The 22,646-nt window shown below is 44.5% G+C and overlaps 1 protein-coding gene across 8 annotated transcripts in view; it reads right to left on the reverse strand.

Annotated features, from left to right (window-relative positions):
- Sntg2 (syntrophin gamma 2) overlaps window positions 1-22,646 on the reverse strand; it is a 201,540-nt gene that overhangs the window by 10,647 nt on the left and 168,247 nt on the right. For all 8 annotated transcript variants that reach the window (XM_021202074.1, XM_029540556.1, XM_029540554.1 and 5 more), the window contains 2 exons: window positions 9,877-9,969; window positions 3,310-3,420 (listed from right to left, as the gene is read on the reverse strand). In XM_021202074.1, the coding sequence (XP_021057733.1) occupies window positions 3,310-3,420; window positions 9,877-9,969 (204 nt within the window). The remainder of the gene's footprint in view (window positions 1-3,309; window positions 3,421-9,876; window positions 9,970-22,646) is intronic.

Raw genomic sequence — 22,646 nt, forward strand, 5'->3', positions numbered from 1 at the left:
GACTGTGCTTTGTTACAGGGATACGGATGGGAATATTAAGATGACTGTATTAGTCTGCCGTGATGAAAGTACTTCATTTTAATAATAAGAATGATTTTCTCCTGAGAAATTTGTAAAACTCTGGATGTGTTTGTTAACACACCCCCTTCTTCTTACCCTCCTCCTCTCTTATCCTCCCTACTCTCTTTCTTCCTTGGGACAGGGGCTCATATATTTCAGGGTGATCTTGAACCTGCTGTATAGCCAAGGATGACTTTCAACCTGGGATGCTACTCTACCCTCTCCAATGCTGGGATTACAGGCATGCACCCAAATACCCATCATTTTACAGTATGTTCTGTATTTCTGTACTAAGTTTCTTTCAGTGTTAACATACTAATTTAAAACGGACTTATTTAGTACATGTGTAGGCTGCAAAGATAACTTATCTAACCCTGCCCTGAAAAGCTCACTCTCAAACACAGAAGAAACCATAAGAAACTTAAATATAGCCAATGAACCCAGACATAAGGTCTATGTATGTGTGTGTGTGTGTGTGTGTGTGTGTGTTGGGGGGGGTGAGAGTCACATCACAACAGAAGCTAGCTGTAGGGGTAGGAACAGTTATTCCACCATTACCCAACACTGCACCTCCTCATAATCTCATGGTAAGCCATATAACTAGTCAGCTAAATAAAACTCCAGGAAAGTAAGTCTTTCCATTTATGAAGATCTTAGAAGTAGGGGAGATGGCTCAGAGGCAAAGTGTTTGCCACACAAGCATGAAGCTCTGAATTCAGATACTCAGTAACCACATAAAGACAACATCTTCTGTCCAGCCGTGGGCAGGCAAAGACAGGTGGATTTCTGGAGCTCACTGGACAGCCAGCCTAGCGGAATTAGTGAGTCCCAGTCCAGAGCAAACTCAAAAAATAAGGCAGAGAGGAACTGAGAAAGAAATCAAACATCAGCCTCTGGCCTCTACACACAGTACACATACATGTATGTATGTGCACTCACATGTCCATGTGCACACGCCTACGTGAACACACACATACCACAGAGAGAGAGAGAGAGAGAGAGAGAGAGAGAGAGAGAGAGAGAGAGAGAGAGAGAGAGAGAGTTAGTTCAACTGATTGATTGATTGATTGAATGAATGAATGAGGGTGTATGCTAACCCCAAGAACACCTAGCGGCCTAATTTCCCCCTTGCTTCATAAGCCATAGCATCTGCAGCTGGGGAGGCTATTTCTGAGGGGAGTGGGGTTGTATAAGGTGAGGTATCACCTCTGTTTCTTTCCCTCATCGTGGTGAGCTCAGGGCTGAACCTGCAGAAGCCTCCAAGGCCAGGAGGTGCCCCTCGTTCTTGTTTCACTTCAGTTAAAACCTCAGCCTTTTTGTGCCTCGTCCGCGCTTGTGTTCCCAGAGGAGCCCTGGTAGTCTGAGATCTGTGAAGGATGGGGGTTGGGCTGCAAGTCTGTGCATCCGAATTTGTTGAGATGCACCCACACACCTCCCAGGCATCTCCATGTGTGTACATAAAATTTCTCTTTACCTGTTGTTTAAATGTTTTACTTTAAATTAAATTTATTAACTATTATTATTAAACTAATTTAAACTAAATTAATTTTTTTTAGTTTAAATTCTTATTTACCCACTATTCATCTCTATAAATATTAGCTCGTTCTCTCTCTCTCTCTCTCTCTCTCTCTCTCTCTCTCTCTCTCTCTCTCTCTCTCTCTCTTTCTCAACCAACCAGGATGGAAATCCACATAATTCAAGCTAAGGGCCACAGAGAAGTTAACATTCATTGCAGATCACTACATGACAATTCTCATTCGTCTCAGGCTGACACATCCTCCCCTTTATCAACAAGGCTAACCTTCAGTTGACTGACTGATGGTTAAAAGATAGGAAATTATACCTTGAAATCCCACAGTACCACCTGCTTACAGGGGCATCTCAGATGTCAGGCCATCATGTGCTGTTCCTTCAGAGTGTGTTCCAGGGAACAACGGTGCCTCAAGCCTACCATGAACCAACCTCCTCGGGACCCTGTGACTCCCAGACTGAAGGAGTGACAGGCCAGAGGCAGGGAAAGGTGACAGGCCCCTCCCTGAAGAAATCCTGACAGGAAAGTGCTGCAGGTCACTCTCTGCCTCCTCACTCTTCCTACAGTAATCCCCACTCAGACAAGGCCTTGGCTCATAGTAGAAGACAGGATGCAGCTTGCTGAGACAGCGACAGCCCAATGTGCTAAGAGTCTCGTCCATTCGTCACTTTTAGCCTAAACCCAGGAGTCCACAGCTAACCCCAGCTTAGGGCTTCACAGGTTGTCCTCAGGCCCTCTAGAGGTTCACAAGCTCCCTCCAGCTCAGGGTTCTACAGATTTTGTTTCCCCTAGCTTACCACCTCAAGCCTCCACAGTCTGCCCTCACTGCAGAGCTCCACAGTCCTCCCACCTCCCCTTCAGGAACCCAAAGCCTGAATGTCCCATCTAAGGAGCCCACAGCCTCCCACTTCCCTTCAGGGTCCCACACCTTGTACTGTCCACAGCCTGCCAGGATGTCCCTCTACCACTGCCTTTGGCCAACTCTCCACCTAGAAAAGCCAAGTAATTCTATATCATGTCTCTTCTTCGTAGAAAGCAGTTCTGAAACGTTCTTTTGTGGAGTGAGACAAGGGCAGGATAAAAATAGACCTAATCCTTCACAGATAACAATGTCAGGTAGGTCGTGTTGCTCAGGGTAATGTCATAAGAAAGAGATTCAAGGAAAGAGGTGACATTATGTCTCTAAACAATGCGTATGAATTACACACACACACACACACACACACACACACACACACACACACCTTTTAATGCACCCAGTTGATACTTTCGTTTGACTTTAGTTTGTATTAAAGCTAGTTTGTTGATGACGCATTTATGTAAAAACAAGAAGAAAGTCTACCTATTGATAATAAAGAGATGCCTCAGTGTAGTGCTTCTGAAGGGGACAAGGGACTTTTTCTTACATTCAGTGCCTCAGATGACTCTATCAAACAATGCAGATTGCAAAACTCCTCAATTGGAATTTGACTCTTAGAGCATTTCCAAGCTTCGACTTCCTGTTGCTATTTACTAAGCAAATTGTGGATTTTGTTAGATTTAAATACTTTGTTTCATCTGTCACAATACCAGGTCACAAACTCTCAATGGAAAAGTATCAGCCCTGAGTTTAAGTTGCCTTCTAACTCTGGCCTGAACGTGGTCCCTCTCACACAGGCAGCCTTTCTTCTGCCAACCCTTCTCCCAGGGTGTCTGAGTGCAGGGTGCACAGGCAGTACCTTCGTTTCAATCTGCTTGGTGTCCAGATTCTGAAAGAGCAACTTTACTCGAGTCTTCCCGTCATCTGAGGATCCCTTAAGCTGAGAGAACTTGAATCTCCAGAGGACGTTCTGCAGAGATGAAACAAATAAGAGACTTATAAGCAGAGTTATATTTAATTCATTCATTCATTGAATTAATATCTCTTCATGATGTAAAGCACCTAGCAGGTAACTGCCACTTGTTCTGACATCATGCCTGCCTTCAGTGTGTAGAGGCTGACCTCATGCCCAACCAGCTCAGGGTCTCATATTGGCCAATAGTCCTCACCCTGCTTTTCCCTTCTGGCTTTCCTGTACCTACCCTGGAAGATTCCTAAGACCATTGCGTCCTTATTTGTTTACAAGACTGTAACATCAACTGAAGGCAGGTTTCCTTACGGAACTATGAAGTCAAATGAGGTCCCCCGCCCTGAAGGGTACCCACCCGTTAAAACGGAAAGCTTGCCTCCTGGTTGATCACCCCATCATGGCTACATCCTATCATTGAGTCTTGGGTTCCCAAGAACCAACAGAATGACACAGGCAGCAGTGCCTTCCACCACGACCTCAAGTGTCCGTGGAGCCCTTGCTGAGGTGCCTCAGAGGTAAGATGTAATCGCAGTCCTTAGGAGGCTGAGATGGGAATGTGACGACAAGTTTGAGGCTAATCTGGTTCACAGAGTGAGCTTCGAACCAGCCAGGGCTACCAAGGGAGAACCTGCCTCGCAAAGAGAAACCACAATCTTTGTTGTCCTAGAAAAAATACTAATGGGGGTTAGCAATGTTTTAGCAACCTTCAGGTTGTTTCTATTGCAAACATCATTTTCTAAATGAACAAAGCATTTTCAGTGTTAGGCAGACAAGGAATGGAACGTCTCAAAAAACAGTTCTGACCCTCTCGACGGCAAGGGGAGTGCCATGCCTCACACTGGTGTCATGATGCCTTGTGAGACTCTTTATAGTGAACTGAGGACACGGATCAACAGAAAAGTCTCACAGCTCTTGCTGCTTTTATGCGTCAAGACATTTGTCCACAGTAACTTGAGAACCATCCGCTCTACCTTCGCATTTCCTCCGTGCTGAGGCAGAGCCTCTGCCTGCTTTGGCAGATCTGCGTGCCAGGCTGTTTTCAGAGCAGAAATTAAAGAGAACATGAAAAATCTCACCCCAGTCACAGCCCGAGACCACCAGTCTCATCGTGTAGCCCTTATTTGGGGTGACGGAAGAAAATGAGGTCCTGCTTCTCCTGTTTTGGGATGTGTTGCAAAACATCCAGGCCCGCATGATGAATGGGGGTGGTCAGCAGGCTTATTCCAGAATTTTTTCACATGAGCCTTATGTCCTCAGCATGGTGATGCCATAGCACCTTAGGATGTCTGATACTTATTTAGCTCGTTGTCTTTAATGACTCACAGTCATTCGTCTCAATTTTCAAAGTCCCAAGCTTTGTTTCGTGAACCTAAAATGTTATCTTTTATTTAAAAGAAAACTATTTTGGAAAACCATGAAAACTTTTTCTGCCTGTGGTCTAAGTAAGCTACTTAGTCTCCGAACGCTGAGCCCTTCCTAAATATGCAGTTGAGCCTCAGATCTGGGTTTGCAAGCTGGGAACTCAGAGCCCAGATTGGTTGCTTAGAGATCATGACACAAATAGTACTCACGTAAGTTCAGACATCAGGAGATGGATTGGAAAGGGCATTGAGTCCTGCTGGAGTAATAAAGGCTGGTGACATCGCAACACTCAGCTCTCAGTCATGGAGCAGGAAGGCACCTTTGTGTTTGTGTGGTTTTAGCAGTCAAAGCATTCACACACAGACACACAGACACACAGACACACAGACACACACACACACACACACACACAACCCTTGCTTTGCTTTCGCCAATGACAATTTTTGTTAACAGCCACTGCTCATCCCTTCAAAACTACTTGGGGCTTTAATGTATTGGGGGTAGACAGTGTCACAGATACCTAGTTAGAATGCCTGGTGGCGTCCACAGAGACTACGACACTGGAATCATGGTGTTTTGTTTCCCCTGGCAGAATGACCTCAGTATCTTAGTCACTTCCTTTTGCTTTTGAGTTTGGTCTCTGTGTGTCTGCCTCCTCCTGCCTTCACACTGTAGAGTTATGGGATTCTAGCCTGGAGCTCAGGCTTCATAGGCACCAGCGCAGCATTCATAGGCACAGCCCACCAGGAGATCTGTAGTGAGCAAATTGGAGTATCGCTGCTATGAGCATGGAACATCCATGAGGCAAGAAAAGCAGACTCTCACCATTCCAGGAACCCTCCAGTTAGTGGCACCAGAAAGATTTGCTCCCTCCAATCTTGTGTGGCAGAAAATTCTGAAGTGTGGCTTATTTCAGAGAGGGCTGGAGACCTGGTGTCGCTGGAAATCAGAGTGGCATAAACCCTGGAGTCCTCTGCCCTATGTTAGTGCTGTAATCCCACTAGAGACAAGGCTGGGCATTCACACTGTGGATAATAGCTGCTGGAGAGGAAGATCTTTGGGGATCTGGCTGTTCTTTATTCTATACATGTGAGCCTGGAACTCGGAGAGTAAAGAGGAGTAGCCAGTCTCTGCTTTACCTCTTCATTTCTAGCTCTTCCCCTACCTCCACGTACCATGACAAGACCAGAACATCAGTCAGCATCAAGCGACAGCTCAAAAAAAATGTTGTGTTGACCAGAGTTCTCATGCCAGCTAGCTTGTAGACATGTCAGGTCCAGAGCTGGGGCCACATACCTAGAATGGTATTCTAGTTTATTCTAATTTTGATATCTTTAAAATGTCATTCTAGAAATGTACAAATGTTCTATGGTCTTCTCATTTAGTATCTGGGTAGGACACATGCTTGGCTATGTTTCCTGTCCTTCCTAATTACTCCTTATGTTGGTGAAATAGCTGATAGAATAGACTGATGCCTGGAGACAACGGCTTGTCTCTCCCTGGTAAAAGAGAAGCGAGGATTACAGAATTGAGCCATTAGTGTATGAGGGATGTCTATGTGGATATCCACTAAATCACAAACAGTTATCAGAATCCTAGCATGGTGCATATGTGTGTGTGTGTGTGTGTGTGTGTGTGTGTGTGTGCTACTAAGGATGGAACTTAAGGCCTTGTGCATGCTATCATACTCTCCCACCAAATCATATTCCACCCTCAAATCGTGTTTTCTTAGGCCTTTGATATAGAGAGCTATATGCCAAGTCATAGATTTAGCTGTGTCTCAGCAATGATATACAAATGGACTGTTCAACACTGTGCCTTAAAAGGGTCTCTTCCCCCCTCTCTCTGTATGTATGTATGTATGTATGTATGTATGTATGTATGTATGTATATAGGCATGCATATAGAAGCCAGAGGGTTAACCTCAGTTGTTCCTCAGTTGCCACCCACTTTTTTTTCTTTGAGACAGGCCTGTCGTTAGGTTGGAACTTACTCAATAGGTAAGGCTGGTTGCTAATAAGTTCCTGGGGTTGACCTGTCTTTGCTTCCTCTGGCTTCCTTAGGTGAGTTCTGGGGCTGGACCCCATGCTTGCAAGGCCAGCACTGTATTGACTGAGCCATCTCTGACCCCATCCTTATCCATGGTATTCTGGGTAAGGGGCAGCCTACTTTGTCTAGCCCAAGGAGGCATTAAAGGCTTGACATGAATTCTAATGTTTAATGGTCAAGGTTCAGACTGATTAGATAATCCGTCACCAGGGAGTCCAGTCCCCAAGGGCTCATAGCAGTCATGTGTCACATTATGAAACAAATGATACCATTTAAAACTGTTGAAAGGCTAATTTTCAGGGAGAGATGCTAGATTAAATGTTAAGACATGTCCTCAGAGCCCCATTCGAGACCTACCATGGGAAGTAAGGACATTGCCTGGTAAAAAGGAAGACAAGGGAGCAGGAGGGGATTTCAGAGTAGAGGAAGATGGCTAATGTGTGACTTAGTTGATATTGTGTACTGTGGGTTCAACCCCCACACAAGAGCAAGAGGCCGTGCAATTGTGAGGTCGAACATGTTGCTTGTGGCCTGTGCAGACCAGCTCAGAACTTCCCCGAGATCCTACAGAAACAGGAAGGGAGCTACAGAATACTAGACCCCACTTCCAAGTCATTAGGAACCCGGGTTCACATCAAGCTCTTCCCCTGCCGTGTTGCCATCCCTGGCTGCACACCAGACAGTAGGTAGAAATGCTAAGATTCTCACAAACAGTCTCTTGAAGACTCTTATGTGTGCTGTTCTAGTCCCTGGAGTGGCAGGAAGACTGGCTGACCATGAATAAGCCAGAGACAGAAGCAGAAGTAGACCGTCAGTGGGACCTCCAGCAGGCAATAGGACTGCTATGCTGGGCTTTGCTCTTCCTAGGTGAGTGCCTTGATTGGGATCTATCCCGGGATATTGCTAAGTGCAGCGCCAAAGACACACATAGAATCCTGCAGACTGTGTGGAGGTCGACCATGCAAACCTGCCCTAAAGGTGGAATCCTGAAGGTCCTAGATGTGGTGTCCTGAACTGCAAGACGGCGTGTCAGAGAGGAGGAAGTAGAAACCACGTGGAAGGGCACTTCTTCCTCCAAGGTAGATGCTGTAACCCCATATGCATCCCAGAAGGACACACGTGGCAAGAAGATTCAGGTCTGGAGTCTAGATCAGATGGTAAGTCGCAAGTGTAGGTTCTGCATCCATCTGTGTGAGTACCATGCTCATGGAAAGGTTCAGTGCCAAGAACTCTTGATAAGGACCAAGAAGTCATTTGCTCACCAACCCTGTGCTATAAGCATGAATGGCCTTTGATGCTGGGTGCAGAATTGAAATCCATCCTTGATATTACATTTTTTAAATACAATTTTATTATTACTACAGTCACCATGTGAGTCCACGAGGGTGGGGGGAACATCATGATAATGTCACTTAGAGGAAGTGAAGTGACAATGTTCGTAGTGAGTTTTCAGGTACCACAGGATTCTTTAACAAAAGCAGGTTCCTTTTCTGTCTCAGGATTTCTCCCCCTCTGAACACAGGCTGCTTGAATAGTCTGTCTGGTGCTCTATCCTGTTCATGGCAGGTGCTAAGCCGCATTTTGGGCCCCCCATCATGGACATCCCGAAGCGGCAGAGTACAGTACCCTTCCAGGTACTAGTGAGGAAAAACCTGTAGTCATCTCCACATGTCCCCTAGAGGGCAGACTTGTCCTGGCTGAAATCTTTGTTCTGGTAAAAAGAAGGGTGTAGGGAAGAGCTGTAGACAAAGTTGCTGTCTGGGAGTACTTATCAACTGGTTGAGAGACTGGGTCACAAAAGAGCATAGACTAAGAGGCTCAGATACAGCAGTTTGGAAACAGCTACGAGAAAAAGATTGCTGGTTTTTCGAAGCCTTTGATGAGCCTTCACTTCGGAAGTGTGGGCTCTGGGTACGATGGGAGGCCAAAGCTGAGCTGGCCCAAGGTGTGTGGAAAGCAGGTTTCGGGAAATGTCCTTATGGTTAGTAACAGAAATGAAGACATGATCCAGCAGAATCCATGTGTATGAATGAGTTCAAGAGTGAGGCCGTCCCCAAACACACTGCCGTCATTCATGTCCGGTGACACATCATCAAACTGAAGCTTTATACAAGAAGTAAAGTTCCAACAGTTCAGGGTTTCCTAAGTGCTGATCAGCAGCAGCCGATCTGAAGGGATCCAAGATACCCCGAATGGACAGTAGGGACACCCTTTCTGCTCTATTCTGCAAGAGAAACCACAGGAAGCTGCTTCCTGCGAGAGCCACGGGGTTCTGTAACACAGGGCCCCTTGATCCCGCTCAAGCCGCCCACAGAGACCACTCATCTGCTCTGTGGCTCTGTCGTAGGCTGTTGTGCTTTGTCCTTGCTAATGAAAGCCAACGAGATCTCCAAACTAAATCTACTGGCATCCCGAGCTCACAGCAGCATTCCCCACAGGCGTGTGTCCTCAAACATCACTCATTTGTAATTAGCAAAATAGGTCTTCATAAATATTATGTGAAAGAGCATTGGCTCTTCACGTTGGCGAAGGATTTCCTAACACTTATGTAATTTGGAGAGCCCTCAGATGATGGTGGAAATAATCCAGTGATTTCTACTGCTCACAAAGACGGCTTAATCAATACAGCTGGAATCCAGGACAGCTTTCCGTGCCTGGATGCAGTCTACCAACGTGCAGAGCATACTCTCACCAAAACCACTCAGGTTTTTAGCCATGGTTCTTTTCACTCTGTTCTAGTGTTATGGGTTTTTTTCCTTCAGGGAGATTATGAAAACCTATCCTGTGTTTTCCTCTCTCTCCTTCCCTCCCCACCTCTGTCTGTCGCTGAATCATAGTTGCCAAACACCATTTCACTGGAGATTTTGCTGCACGGGTTCTAGGGCTTGTAAACACCCAGGGACCACAAACTAGCAAGCAGGAAGGCAGATCATATAGGCAGACCTTCAGTTCCAGCACAGCTGGTGGGAGCTGCCTGCTCTCAGGCATATCTGATTTAAGTGCAAAGGAGCAGGCACAGAGCCGCAGGAATTCCCTACATCTTACCTTTGTCTTACCGTCAAAGCAGGTGAATCCCAGTGCAAAATCCACCGTGAAGCACAGCATCTCTCCTTGCCAGCTGCACAGATATGTTTTGGACTAGAAAAGAGTATGAATTTTGAGTGAGCGTTCTGCGATAGTTCTGGTTAACTAAATAGCAAGGCAGTTGGCTCATTCGCTACCTTAGCCAAAGTACACTGTTTTCAGTCTGAACACACCAACTATGCAGAATAAAAAGGCAGGTTTGGGGGTTACAGGGAACTGCAGAGACACATGTGGGCACTGGGATCTTCCTTGCTTTTCGTTTATAGACAGATGTCTTTAAAGGTACCCACTAAACAAAACCAAATCATTAAAACATTTCAACAAATATTAGTTCTTCATTGTGTTTTTAAAAACACTCACTGGACTATCTATGTGCTTCAAGTGTTTCACAGTAGTATAGGGCATGTATAGGTCACATAGAAAGGAATAGTCCTAGGCCTGGAGAAGTTTTTTTTTTTTTTTTTTTTTTTTTNTTTTTTTTTGTCAACTTTAGTTTGTAGGTCAAGTTACCCCAGTCTACAGATGATCTGAAGCCATCATTTCTGTGGGGGGGGGGATCAGGGTGCTTTCACGGGATAGAGATGAAGGTCTTGCTTAGGGGTGATGATAGGGCAGGACTTGGTTTTCTGACTCTCTGACATACGTACTCAACACCTGGAAGTCAGGAGGAGCCCATCTCACATCTGCACTGCTTCTTATCCCTCGACCCAGGAGTAGAGGGACTCTTACTGTTACTGCACTGTTACTGACTCTGCCGCTTAGATCCACTCTATTACATTCCCATCCCAGTAACAAGACAGATGCCTTGAATATCGTTAAACCATACCAGGGATCCCTGGGGAGGTTGCCACTACATCTTGGCTCCATTCTCTCCTTGGCCTCTTTCAGTGGACACAGGGAACAGGCCCACAAAGAGAGGACCCTGCCCGACGTGGCTTGACAACCCTTCGTCTCTCTTAGCCTTCAATCAGCTTCCCAGTACTGCCGTGTATTCGTATCTGCTTCCCGAAACCGTGTACACGGCAGCTGCCCACTGACCCCCCTCTTCAGGCTATGAGGGGTTTGATGCTGGTAGAAAATGGAAGGTCTAATAATAACGGCTCCAGCTTTTCCCTTAGCGCACCTTCCCTAACCTGGCCCAGAGCAGAAGTGCTGGACTTCCTTTGGCAAGTCCATGGCCATTTATGTGCTCATAGTTTTTAGGACTCACTACATGTCTAGAATGTAAATGTAGCGATTATAAACTGGGAGAGAACATTTCTAGGGGACCACTGCATTCTTGTATCCCAAGCTCTGATGTCATGAGAAGAGTAGAGTCGTGAACCCCAGTGGATACAGCCTGGTCTTTGAAGGGTAAGAAAACACCGTCGTAGAATGTTACAAGCTCATGTGTTTTACCAGCCCCTCAGGGTCCTAGGAATGACAGCAGAGAGACATGGAAGGTTTATGCAGAGGCTCAACCCTGCGGAATCTCACAGCTGAGCCAGCCAGTGGTTGCCAAGACACACAGCCTCTCCTCATTCAAAACTTCAGAGTCTGGCACGGTGTGTGTGCATATGTGTGTTAAGTCTCAGTACCTCCGTTGTGTTATATAGTAAATCCTTTTCTTTAATGTGTTGGAAAAAACCTCAAGTTGACATCTGTCTCCCAGTCCTTTGAAAAGAGTAGACTTCATGGTCCATCCAGTGGGAGTAGGGTATCAGAGAAGTGGTCATAAACATGACCATGTTAAAGGTACCCTGTGGACTGCTTGCATTTTAAAAATATATCAGCAGCTTAAACATTTGAATGTTACCGATAGGGAGAATTTTTATGACACATGTTTGGAATTGTTCAAGATATATAGGCAATAAGGATGACTTGCTGAATAGCTTTAGGTCAGCTGGTTAAAGTATGGATACAAGTTACACACAGAACACTGGCTGGCTGGGCAGACAACTGCCTTATCTCAGGGGAAGCTGCAGCATGGCATACAACGACCCACAAAACAATGCTTCATGGCTGTCTGTGGCAGAGGACAACGAGGAAAGCTCTGTGAATAAATTACTGTGCTCAGGAGAGATGTAATAAGTGCCGCCCACCACAAATGCCCAGACTTTAGAACAAGTTTGCAGAGCATTTTAGAACATATTATATGAAAAGGTCAGAGTGGCCTTAATAATAGCTCAAAGTATATGGCTGTGAAGGTCAGCAGCAGAACAAAAGAAAAGACAGCTGCAAAGAAGAACCGGTGTTTAAGAAAAACATCAAAAACCCAAGCACAGAATCACCTGGAGTTTTTTTTTTTTTTTTTTTTTTTTTTTTTAATCCCAAAACAAAAAACAAATGAGAAGTCTAGTGATCGTAAATGCCTTCTCGACTTTGTTCTGAAGAAAGAGCCTTGTTGCCTAGAGATGTTGTGGAGTTAGCCCCGTGCAATGGCTCGTGTCCCAGGAGGAGACTATGTGAGAAGAATGAACAGTCTGTTGGGTTGGGTAAGGCTTGCCTGCAGTGCTGGCTTTTAGGAGGCTGAGGCGGGAAGACTGTTAGCCTGGGCTAGCTTAGCCCATACAGTCGGACTCTGTCTAAGGTAACAATAAAAATGAGGATGTTAGTGATGATTATGATAGAGATATCAACACAAGCAACTTGGAAAAAGTCCTGGGCTCAAACACAGAAAAGCAAGGAACAGGTCTGATCATATCCTCCCCTTGTCAAGCTTGTTTGTATTTGTGAAGGTTGTGACATGTAGTGTCCTGTCTGGTACTGTTTTTCTGCCTCTCCCTAGTGTGTGTGTGTGTGTGTGTGTGTTATGTGTGTGTATGTTCGTGTGTGTGTTTTATGTTTTTATACGCATGTTTGTAAGGATGCATATGGATGCTTGTTTTTATATATGCATGTTTATATGTATGTATTATTTATGTATGTATGCATGGATATATGTATGTATGGCTCTGCCTCCCTTCCATCCCCTCCCCTCCCCTCCTCTCCCTTCCCCTCCCCTCCCCTTCTCTCCCCTCCCTTCCCTTTTTCCTCCTTTGATTATGAGTAACTGCTTTCAATTCTTTCCTAAATATTTGGTAGAATTCTCCAATGGAAGCATCTGGTCCAGATATCTCTTTCTTGGGGAAGATGATCTGCTTCACCTTGATGGATTCCTTGATTTTTGTCACCTACTCTATGTATTTAGAGCTCCACAGGGCCTGTCTACAAGAAGTCTGCCAGGGTCTTTTTCTTTCCTGGTTCTGGCAATGTACGTTCTTCCCTCGTGTTCTTTCTTATGAGCCTTTGTACAGGCTTGTCAATGTTAATGAGATTTACAGAGCGCCAGCTCTGTGATTTGCCTTAATACTTCTCTGACACATTAATGACACAATGTTTTCAAGTTATTTGAGCATGTCCCTGCTATCTTTCCGTTACTGATTACTGTTTCCAATTTGGTTGGAGAGCACAATGTAAACGGTCTCAGTTCTTATCAGTTTTCTGTGGTTACTTCATAGTCTGGGCATGGTTGATGTTGGTGTAAGTCCCACAACCCTTCAAAATAATCTCCAGTCAGGTACTGCACAGCAGGATGCTCCACGAGCGGCCTCTTGCACTTCGCTTTGTTTCCTTTGGCTCCATCAGCTTTTACTTCATATATTTTGCAGTTCCGTGTCTGGCGAGCAGGCATACATTGCCAAGTCTCCTTGGTCGGGAGTTGGCTGCTCATCCTCCCACAATTCCTCCCGCTGTAGCAATCTTTGCTTTGAAGTCTACTTGATTTGATGACCCCCTACCCTGCTTTCCTTTGACCCAAGCCACATGGTGATATTTGAGGCAACCTCTCTGCAGACATCCTATGGTGGGGTGGTACTTGCTGACTGTGCAAGTTATTTATTTATTTGTACACAGCTTTTAATTGATGAGATTTGTGATGCCTCACTTTCTGCCTGCCATTTCCTTGCTCCCGTTTGCTTCCTTTCTGCTTCCTGCCATGTTAAGAAATGGTAGCATTCTGTTTTTATTTGTCTGAAGGGTTTTGAGTTTTGTCCTGGCTGTCCTCACCCCAGAGCTCCATGTCCTGTCCACATGGCCTCCCCTCCCCACTCACTTGGTTTAAGCATTTTCACTATGTACATTTGGACTCAGACTGGACAGTTGGTACGGCTTTTGCTTCAACCACAACATGTGAAAATCTCTGCCCTTCTCTTCGCTCTTCCCTAACACTCTGGGTTTCCACTCTGTTTTTTCCTTTTCTGTTTAGAGAAATTCTCTATCTAGTCCTTTTAGGAATCTCTGCCAGGGACAATTCATCTTCATTCCTCCTTAATTAGGAAATGGCTGGAAAGGCATTTTTAATCTTCAAAAGATACTTTCAATAGCTCTGGGATCTGTAAGACGCTTTTGTCCTGGCATTTAACTATTGGGACCCTTCTGTCTGCCATCATTCCTTTTTTATGAGAAAATTCGTGTAATCGCAATTATTTTACTTGGCAATCTTCTATTCTCTCTGGCTGATTTCAAGTTACTTTCATTTTTTTTTTTTAATCTGGTTTTCTGAGGATTAATCACAGCAGGCCTTGTTAGTGTAGGCTTCATGCGGTGTTTCTGTTTAGAGTCTGCTCACCTTTCTTTGAGTATATTTGTCTTTCCTGCTCTCTCCTCTCAGGTCTCCGGTCACAGGCATCACGCCTCAGTCTGGGTCCCGAGTTTGCCTTCACTCCAATCTGTGCTCTCTCTGTTACTCACATAGATGGTTTTGTCAGCTTGGATTTAGCTCCAGCCCCTCCCTCTGCCCTTAGCTTACCTCATTGGTTGAGCTTTTAATTCAGTCACAATAATTCCCACATTGACATTTTCTATTTTCTTCCTTCTCTCCCCTGGTGTGTTAGATCTCTTTGTGCTTATGATATTTTTATTTGTTAGAATATATTCATACTTGCTTTTTGAAGCATATATATTTAAAGCCACAGCTGCCCTCAAATCTTTCCCAAAATAAGTTTAACATTTCTGAATTTCAATGTTGGCACCTGAGGACTGTCTAGCAAGTCTCTGAGATGTTCCTAGGTCTTGGCACGACAGGTGGTTTTCTTTTGCAGTCTGGGGAGTTTTGTCTTATGAGATGTCTGATCTTGGGCAAATGTTCTGTTTGAACCAGTTCCTCGATATTGTCTCAGCAGGGAAGAGGGAGTCTGGTATGCTAGACACCCAAGATCCTTCGGTATTTTCTAGGGATGGTCTGGATTCCTTGTTCACCCTCAATGGAGACGAAAATCCTGGCCAGCTACTTGTTTGCTGTGAACCCACCTGGGAAGGATGTTTGGGCTTCCCCACAGCTGGCAAAGGTGTAAATCCTGGCTCAAGAAAATTCCCTACCTCAAAGTCAGAACCATAAAACAAGTTCAGGGCTTCAAAACCCTATGAACTATGGAATTTTAGTAAGCAAGCAATACCCATCATATGCCTGGATCCAGGGCTTGCAAAACAATCTGGCTTATCTCTCACCTTGCAATTTATTTTAAAAAAAGTGATGATGATGATGATGATGATGATGATGATGATGATGAAACAATTTCCAGGACTGGTAAAGTTGGGCCCTTCCTGACCCTATTCTCCAGTACTGTAAAACCCACAGATTCTTAGACCCTGCGTGGCACATTCTCCTGGACCCTCAGATACTGAGCTGATGGTTTCTGGTCACCAAACCAGACTGTTGTAGCTATTTTTACGTTGAATAGTTGCTATGCAGATGATTTCTGTTTCCTAGGCTGCCCCTTTAGCTTAGGGCTTTTCTGAGTCTGCCTGTTGGCCTTTCCTGGGTTTCCTGGTCATGGCTTCTTCAGTTCCAATTCTGAGAAAGTGAGGCCGAAGGAAACCCAGGAATCACCCACTTGGTTCTTTCTGTCCCAGGGCCTCTGTCTAGTCCATAGTCCATTTCTGCCATGGTTAGGATGTAACTGTTCCTCGAATAGATGGATGCACTAAGTCGTGGTCCCTAGGTGGTGGCCCTATTTTCAGAAGGTACAGAAACCTCAGGAGGTGGGACCTAGCTGGTCACTAGAGGTGACTCTTTAGAGGATATTTTGTCCTTGTCATTTCCTGTCCCTCTCCCTGCTTTGTGGCTGCCACAAGCTGAGCAGCTTTGTCTACACCCCCCCCCCATCTCCTCCATGATATCCTGTCTCATGACTGGCCAGGAAGAAGTGATCATAGTCTGAAGTCCCTGAAACCAAGAGGTCAAGAACATTTCCCTTCCATGGCTCTGCCAGGTGTTCTGTGGTAGTTACACAGAAATTCCCAATGGCTTCCTGTTTTCCTGCTCTCAGAGCTACCCTGCACTTTATGTGTAATATCAAGGGTTTCATCCCACTTAGTGGAAACAGAAAGGGGGCCCCGTGCTACTCTTTAGAGGTAATAGTTCCATAAGAGAACTTCCAAAAATTTATTTTTAGTTTTTGGTCACAACGTGATGTAATGATTTAATTAAAAACATTAAAAACCATCTATTGCTATTGAACTTCCAGGGTAGGTTTTCTGTGACAACCCTTCGGACCCTCCTACATACAGTCCTTTCTAGAAGAGAGGGCAAGCACATGGCTAGGCTTTCCCCACTTCCTACTGGGAAGTGTCTACTGCAAGTCTACACAGGAGCCCAGGAAGGCTCACTGCAGCTGGGTGCACGGTGGGACGTGGAGCCAGCAGGCTCTGCATACTTCCATCTGAGCTATCTATATCCAGGGACCGTCCCAACCTCTTCCACCTGTTCCTGAGAAGGGAATGAATCCTTTTCCCCTCCCATTTCCCAAGCGTATACCTTACTTATTAGCTAAAGTGAGTGATGTACAGAGACCCTGACACACTCGGCACGATAGGACAGACCCTGTCCTTACCAAATGCAGAGACTGGGCTTGGAGCTGGCCCACGTCCACAGACAGCTCATCCTTACTATGTCTGGGTCACTTGTTAGGGCTGTGCATGGGTGCTTTCCACAGACACCACATCATAGCGTAACCAAGGCCCAAGCTGAGCGCTATGACGACTGCAGAGCTTGCGCTGCCCCCTGTGCAGAGCTGCAGGGCTTCTTCTGCTAGCTTCTTTTGGCACAGTGTGCCTGTTGCTAATCAAGATTCCCAGGCCCTGGGAAGGCACAATCAGAAAGGTTCTGAATACCTACCTATGCTTTCATCTCCAAATGCCACTCCAGAAAATTACATGTGTGGTAGTAGCGGGAAAAATCAAGATAATTAAGATTAAAATAGCTCTTTGTACGATGGTGGGTTGTGAACTAAATCAGACTGTGCTAAAATGTAGTTTTAAATAGCACATTTTGGGTTCATTTTCACATATTAAAAAATATTCACACTCTGGTACCATTAGATAAACAAAGGCATGGATATTAGCTTTTGAAATATCATAGAGAACATGGAAGAATGTTTAAATGGAGGCTGATAAACAAGAAAGGAGCCGAGGAAGCAATTCTTTTCACTGAGAGGAGCAGGAAGCCTGGGGCTGTTTGGAGACACCAGGGTAGAGAAGAGATTGAAAAGCAGCTACTGCAGAATTCCTTCTCAGGGCAGCTCAGACACAGGGCAGCCCTCCAACCCGGGCTCACTATTCACTTTCAAGTTAAAGTAGAAGAGCTATGCTAAGTTCTGCAGATCATAGCCTCTCAGTGACCTGGGCGGCAGGTATCTTAGTTATATTTTAAGGTGCATAGCTTGCCAAAGCAAAGGGAGGGGCTCACTGTCCCTGTCCTAGGGCAGGCTCCTCATCCTGCTTCATACCACTGGAGATCGGAGCTGCAATCACAAGTGTTCACATCCCTTCTAGGTTGTAAAGTGCTCCCCTGGAAACTATGCTGTGATTCTAAATCAAAGTGAACGCAGTGCTAAACAGGAGGTGTACAGTGTTAGATGCGGACATTAAATAACGAATACAGAGAGCAACCCAACATTATGCTGTGATGGACTAGAAAAAGAAAGACAAGAAGTGGAATAGAAATCTAGAACAAAGGAAGAAGATAAGCAACATAAAAAGAAATGTAAATAAAGGAGAAAATAGAAAAACAACATAGAATATTTACAGACTTGAAATACAACCTTGAAAAAAGATTTTTTTTTTTTTTAAATAAAGCCCTAAAGGTTAGCTGTATTGATGAAATACAAAGAAGACTCAAATAGCCAAAGTCAGAAATCAAACAGGGCATATAGTTACTGATTTTGCAGAAATAAATATGCTATAAGAAAACACTAAGCCAGGCGTGGTGGCACACGCCTTTAATTCCAGCACTCAGGAGGCAGAGGCAGGCGGATTTCTGAGTTCGAGGCCAGCCTGGTCTACAAAGTGAGTTCCAGGACAGCCAGGGCTATACAGAGAAACCCTGACCCTGTCTCGAAAAAACAAAAACAAAAACAAAAAAAAAAAACAAAAAGAAAGAATGAAAGAAAGAAAAAGAAAGAAAGAAAACACTAACAATTTCAGACAAATAAACTAGATAAATTAGATGTGTTGCCATGAGATACACAATCTTCTGAGACTGAATGTTACAAGAAATCATGTATGTAGCTGGGAAAGGTGCTGAGCCACAGCTAACAGCCCAGCCCAAAGGAAACCAACAAACCACTCCGCATCACTGGTCAAGCTACCACATACCTAAAAAGGAATGTAAACAAAACAAAACAAACAAACAAACAAAACAGACAGTGCGACATCAGAAACGCCTGATTCTGTGCCAAAGCAGGAAGGAGAGTCAAGATCAGTGTTTCTGATGGGCACTGATACACAAGTTTGCCATGAACAAGAGCAGCCAGAATTCAACAACGCATTACGACCATGATGCACTGCAACAAAGTGGTGTTTATCTCTGTTAAAGAAAAACACAACAAAAACAAACAAAACAAAACAAAACAAACAGACAGTGCGACATCAGAAACACAATCAGTATATTTAAAAAGGATGGAGGAAACTTTACCATTTCAGTTCACCTAAGGGAGAACCTGGCACAATGCAACACCACTCTGTGATTCAGATAGAGACCACTGGTACAAAGATAACGAAGCAGCCACATGTAAGAAGGACTGCCTGTGAAATCCCACAGCTAAAATTGGTGATGAAAGGCTGGGAGGTTCTGTGCCTCTGAAAGAAACAAAAGGTGTACAAACTGGAAACAGAGAAAAACATAAACTCATCTTTGTTCACAAATGGCATGAACTTTCATGCAGAAAGTCTTAAAAAAAATCAACAAAATTGATCAGTACTCATGCCTAGAAAAGAAGCAATGAAAGTCAATTAGGTTTCTACATGCCAACCATGAACAGCCTTAAAAAGGTAGTAAGGAAATAATCTCATTTTAAATTACATCTCTCTCTCTCTCTCTCTCTCTCTCTCTCTCTCTCTCTCTCTCTCTCTCACACACACACACACACACACACACACACATGTCTTGCTCATTGTGACAACCTTGGGCATTCTGTTGAGCATTCCAAGTGCTGTCTGTGAGGACGATGCTGTTAGTAGTGTTCTCATTTAGCTTCCCAATCAGCAATATTGCTTCAGTCTTCCATCCTGCACTGATTGTTCAGTCCAGAGCCGCTTGCTCCTGTCCTACTGCCTGAGCTCCACAGCTCATGGAGGTGGCTTCAATGTTCTCTTGTCCCAAGTGTGGCTTCCCATATTGCTTCCATGACCCATGTCTTTGGATCCTAATAATTTGGGTATGATGCAGTGAGGATATCCACTGGGAGGCATGGCATCTGTGGTTTCCCCAAGGTCCATTTACCTTTGAAGTCCCTGGTTCTGGGTAGCAAGAGAACCCTGGTGAATAGGCTCACGGGGAAGGGAATAAGGGAGGACCATAGCAGTAATAAAGGCCATTTGTGAACACATTTTCTTTGAACTTGGTTGTCCTGGTTTGTTTATTTGTTGCCAACTTGACACAAGTAGAGTTGTCAAATAGCCTACTTCTTCTTTAAAGCTATCACCAATTTTCCTTTGGCTTATTCAGAGAACACATGACATATTTTATAAAGGTCCACAAATAAACTAAAATATAGTGGTTTGGAGTGTGTTACAAAAGAAAATGCAGCCCGTTTTTAGGTGGCTTTGTAAATTTTGGGAGTTCTTGATCTGTGAGATCATTCCTTGTGGATCTGGGGCTCTAGTGATAAAGAAAACAGGATGCTGGTTACCCTGGACTTGTGTCCTGGAAAGCCATCTAGACATTACTGTTAGACACATTACTAGGTCAGTGGGCATCCATCCCTACACCATCCACCAGAATGGGATTGTTAAACCTGGAGATCAGAAGCTTCAAGATGAAAGCAATTAATAAAAGCTAATTTGGCAGGCTCTTCTGGAGAAGGAAATGTTAATTGAAGGATTGGATTAAACCCTGAAATATAGTAAGTTGCAGAAATAAAAACAGTACCACCAGTAATCCAATTAAATTAAGCAATGATGTGCTTTAGAGAAATACCTTGCCAACTCCAACCCAATCTAGACTCCAGCAGCTTTTGGATAATATTCAGAGAAGCTAATGTGCCAAGAAAAATGATAGGTAAGAGGCTTCATCACTTCAGGTCATGATATAGTCTGGATTTAATCACTGAGCCACCATACAATGACACTACCCTAGACTGACCTCAACACACTGAATAGCCACATAGCAACTGTTGGTACCTGGTGTGGGGAAGCATCACATGATGTCTTTGAGCATTGTAAAGTTGTCAGGAAGCTAACATGGGCCTGGACAAATGAAAAAGACTGCTGTACTCCAAGTGTGGTAAGTCTAACCTGCTAGAGTACAGGACAGTTTAGAATACCCAGTGGCATCATTCCAGAGAGAACACACTCTGTAGGTCTGGCTTTGATCCTGAAAGAGAGCCCCATAGAAGCATGTTTGGCTCTTCTTCAGGAATCCTTGTTCTCAAATGTGTAACATAGACCACTGAAAGTCAGCGTGGAGTGGATAAGAAAAGTATACAGCAGAGAAAAAAATGGTTCCTAGACATTTCTCATCAATGTTGATGGGCACAGGCAAATCACATCAGACAGAGCCTGATCCAAGACAGTAGCCAAAAGGACTTCAGGATCAAGTGGTGGCAAAGGGATAGAGGTACAAATGTGTCCCTCCTTGGCAAATCAGGATCCCAGTATCGTGAGAGGACACCCAGAAACTGCCCTGCCTTCCTTCCTGAGAATGTGGGCACTGTTGTGAATGCCGCTTGTTGGCTTAGAAGATGACCTCTATAACTGTTCCTGTCTCCATGCATGTATTCTATGCCTCCTGAGGATGCTTTGAACCTAAGATAGATGGAATATGTGCTTGCCTGTCATCACAGGATGCCATGATGTACAAGGGGAGGACTCAAATGGCTTCAACAACTCCATTCTGGCTCTGTTGGTGGCATTAAAAATGAAGGGACCAATACTCTCGAAGCAAGGGCTGAGGAACAGTGCTAAGTAGAGATGATTCAGAGGGTGTATACTATGAAGAGAAAGGATCTTAAACAAAACCAGGTGGATCCTCTAGATGTATTAGCTACTCGTCTGTTGCTGTGATAACAGTATGATCAAGGCAACTTAGAAACAGAAAAGTTTATTTGGGCTTATGGCTCCAGAGGGATCGAATCCATGATGACCAAGCATATGGGGCAGGCATAGTGGCTAGAAAAGAGAATGTCAAGCAAAAAGTAGAGAAGAGGGAACTAGAAATGATGGGCAGCATTGATACCTCAAACTCTGCTCCTAGTGATACACTCTCCAATGGGGGCCACACCTCCTGCACCTACACAAATGGCACTGCCAACTGCGAGTCAACCACCTAAGCCTATGGAGGGGATTGTCATATAAACCACCACACTGCTTATGATTGAGAAGAAAAAATTAACCAAAACAGAGGTATTGAGCTAGCCTGAAGCTGAGCATTCTAAGAGTACTGGTCAATTTCTGATTTCAAAGCATGGGACACTCTCAAGCACCATTTGCAACTGACATAGTAAGTAATCTCAAGGGTGATGAGAGAAGAATTAATTGGAGACACTTTCATCCAAAAGGATAGCAAGAGAAAACACATAAAGAGGTACATAGCGCTATAGTTGCTTTTAATTAAAAATGGGATTTTAATATTTGAATGTAATTCAGGTATACCAAAACTTTGTTGTTTTTTTATTTAATAGAGCCACACTTAATAGCTTTGTAAAAGAGGATCACAGGCTTCCTTATTGTGCCTAGAATGGGGGATGGAGGAAAGTTACCGAGGACATGTCAAGAGAAGTGGGTAAGTTGGGTGCACATAATTCCCATGCATGCACCTGTTATAATCATATTCATTATGCTTAGGGAATCGTTGCAGTGCATTTTCCACCATCTTAGCTAAATGCTGCAGATTGGGTAACTAACAAAGAAAAGTTCATGGATTCCTTTTTATTTTCTGTTTACACGTGCATATGTGTACAGACTTATGTATAAGGAGTCATGTGCATGTGTGTAGGGAGACCAGAGGACAATTGCAGCTGACACTCCTCAGGTTCTCTCAGGCTTCTTTGTGAGAGAGGGTCTCCCAGGCCTGGAACTTACCAAGCAGTCTAGGCTTGCTGTGACGGAGCTTCTTGTCTTTGTATCTCCAGGGCTGGGACTACCAGTGAATCACCACATGCAGCTTTGTGTTAATGTGGATTCTACATATCTACCTTGGGTCCACATGCTGTGGGTTCTACATATCTACCTTGGGTCCACATGCTGTGGGTTCTACATATCTACCTTGGGTCCAC

This window comes from Mus pahari, chromosome 7 (genome assembly GCF_900095145.1).
Source record: "Mus pahari chromosome 7, PAHARI_EIJ_v1.1, whole genome shotgun sequence".
In the NCBI taxonomy this organism is placed as follows: Eukaryota; Metazoa; Chordata; class Mammalia; order Rodentia; family Muridae; genus Mus; species Mus pahari.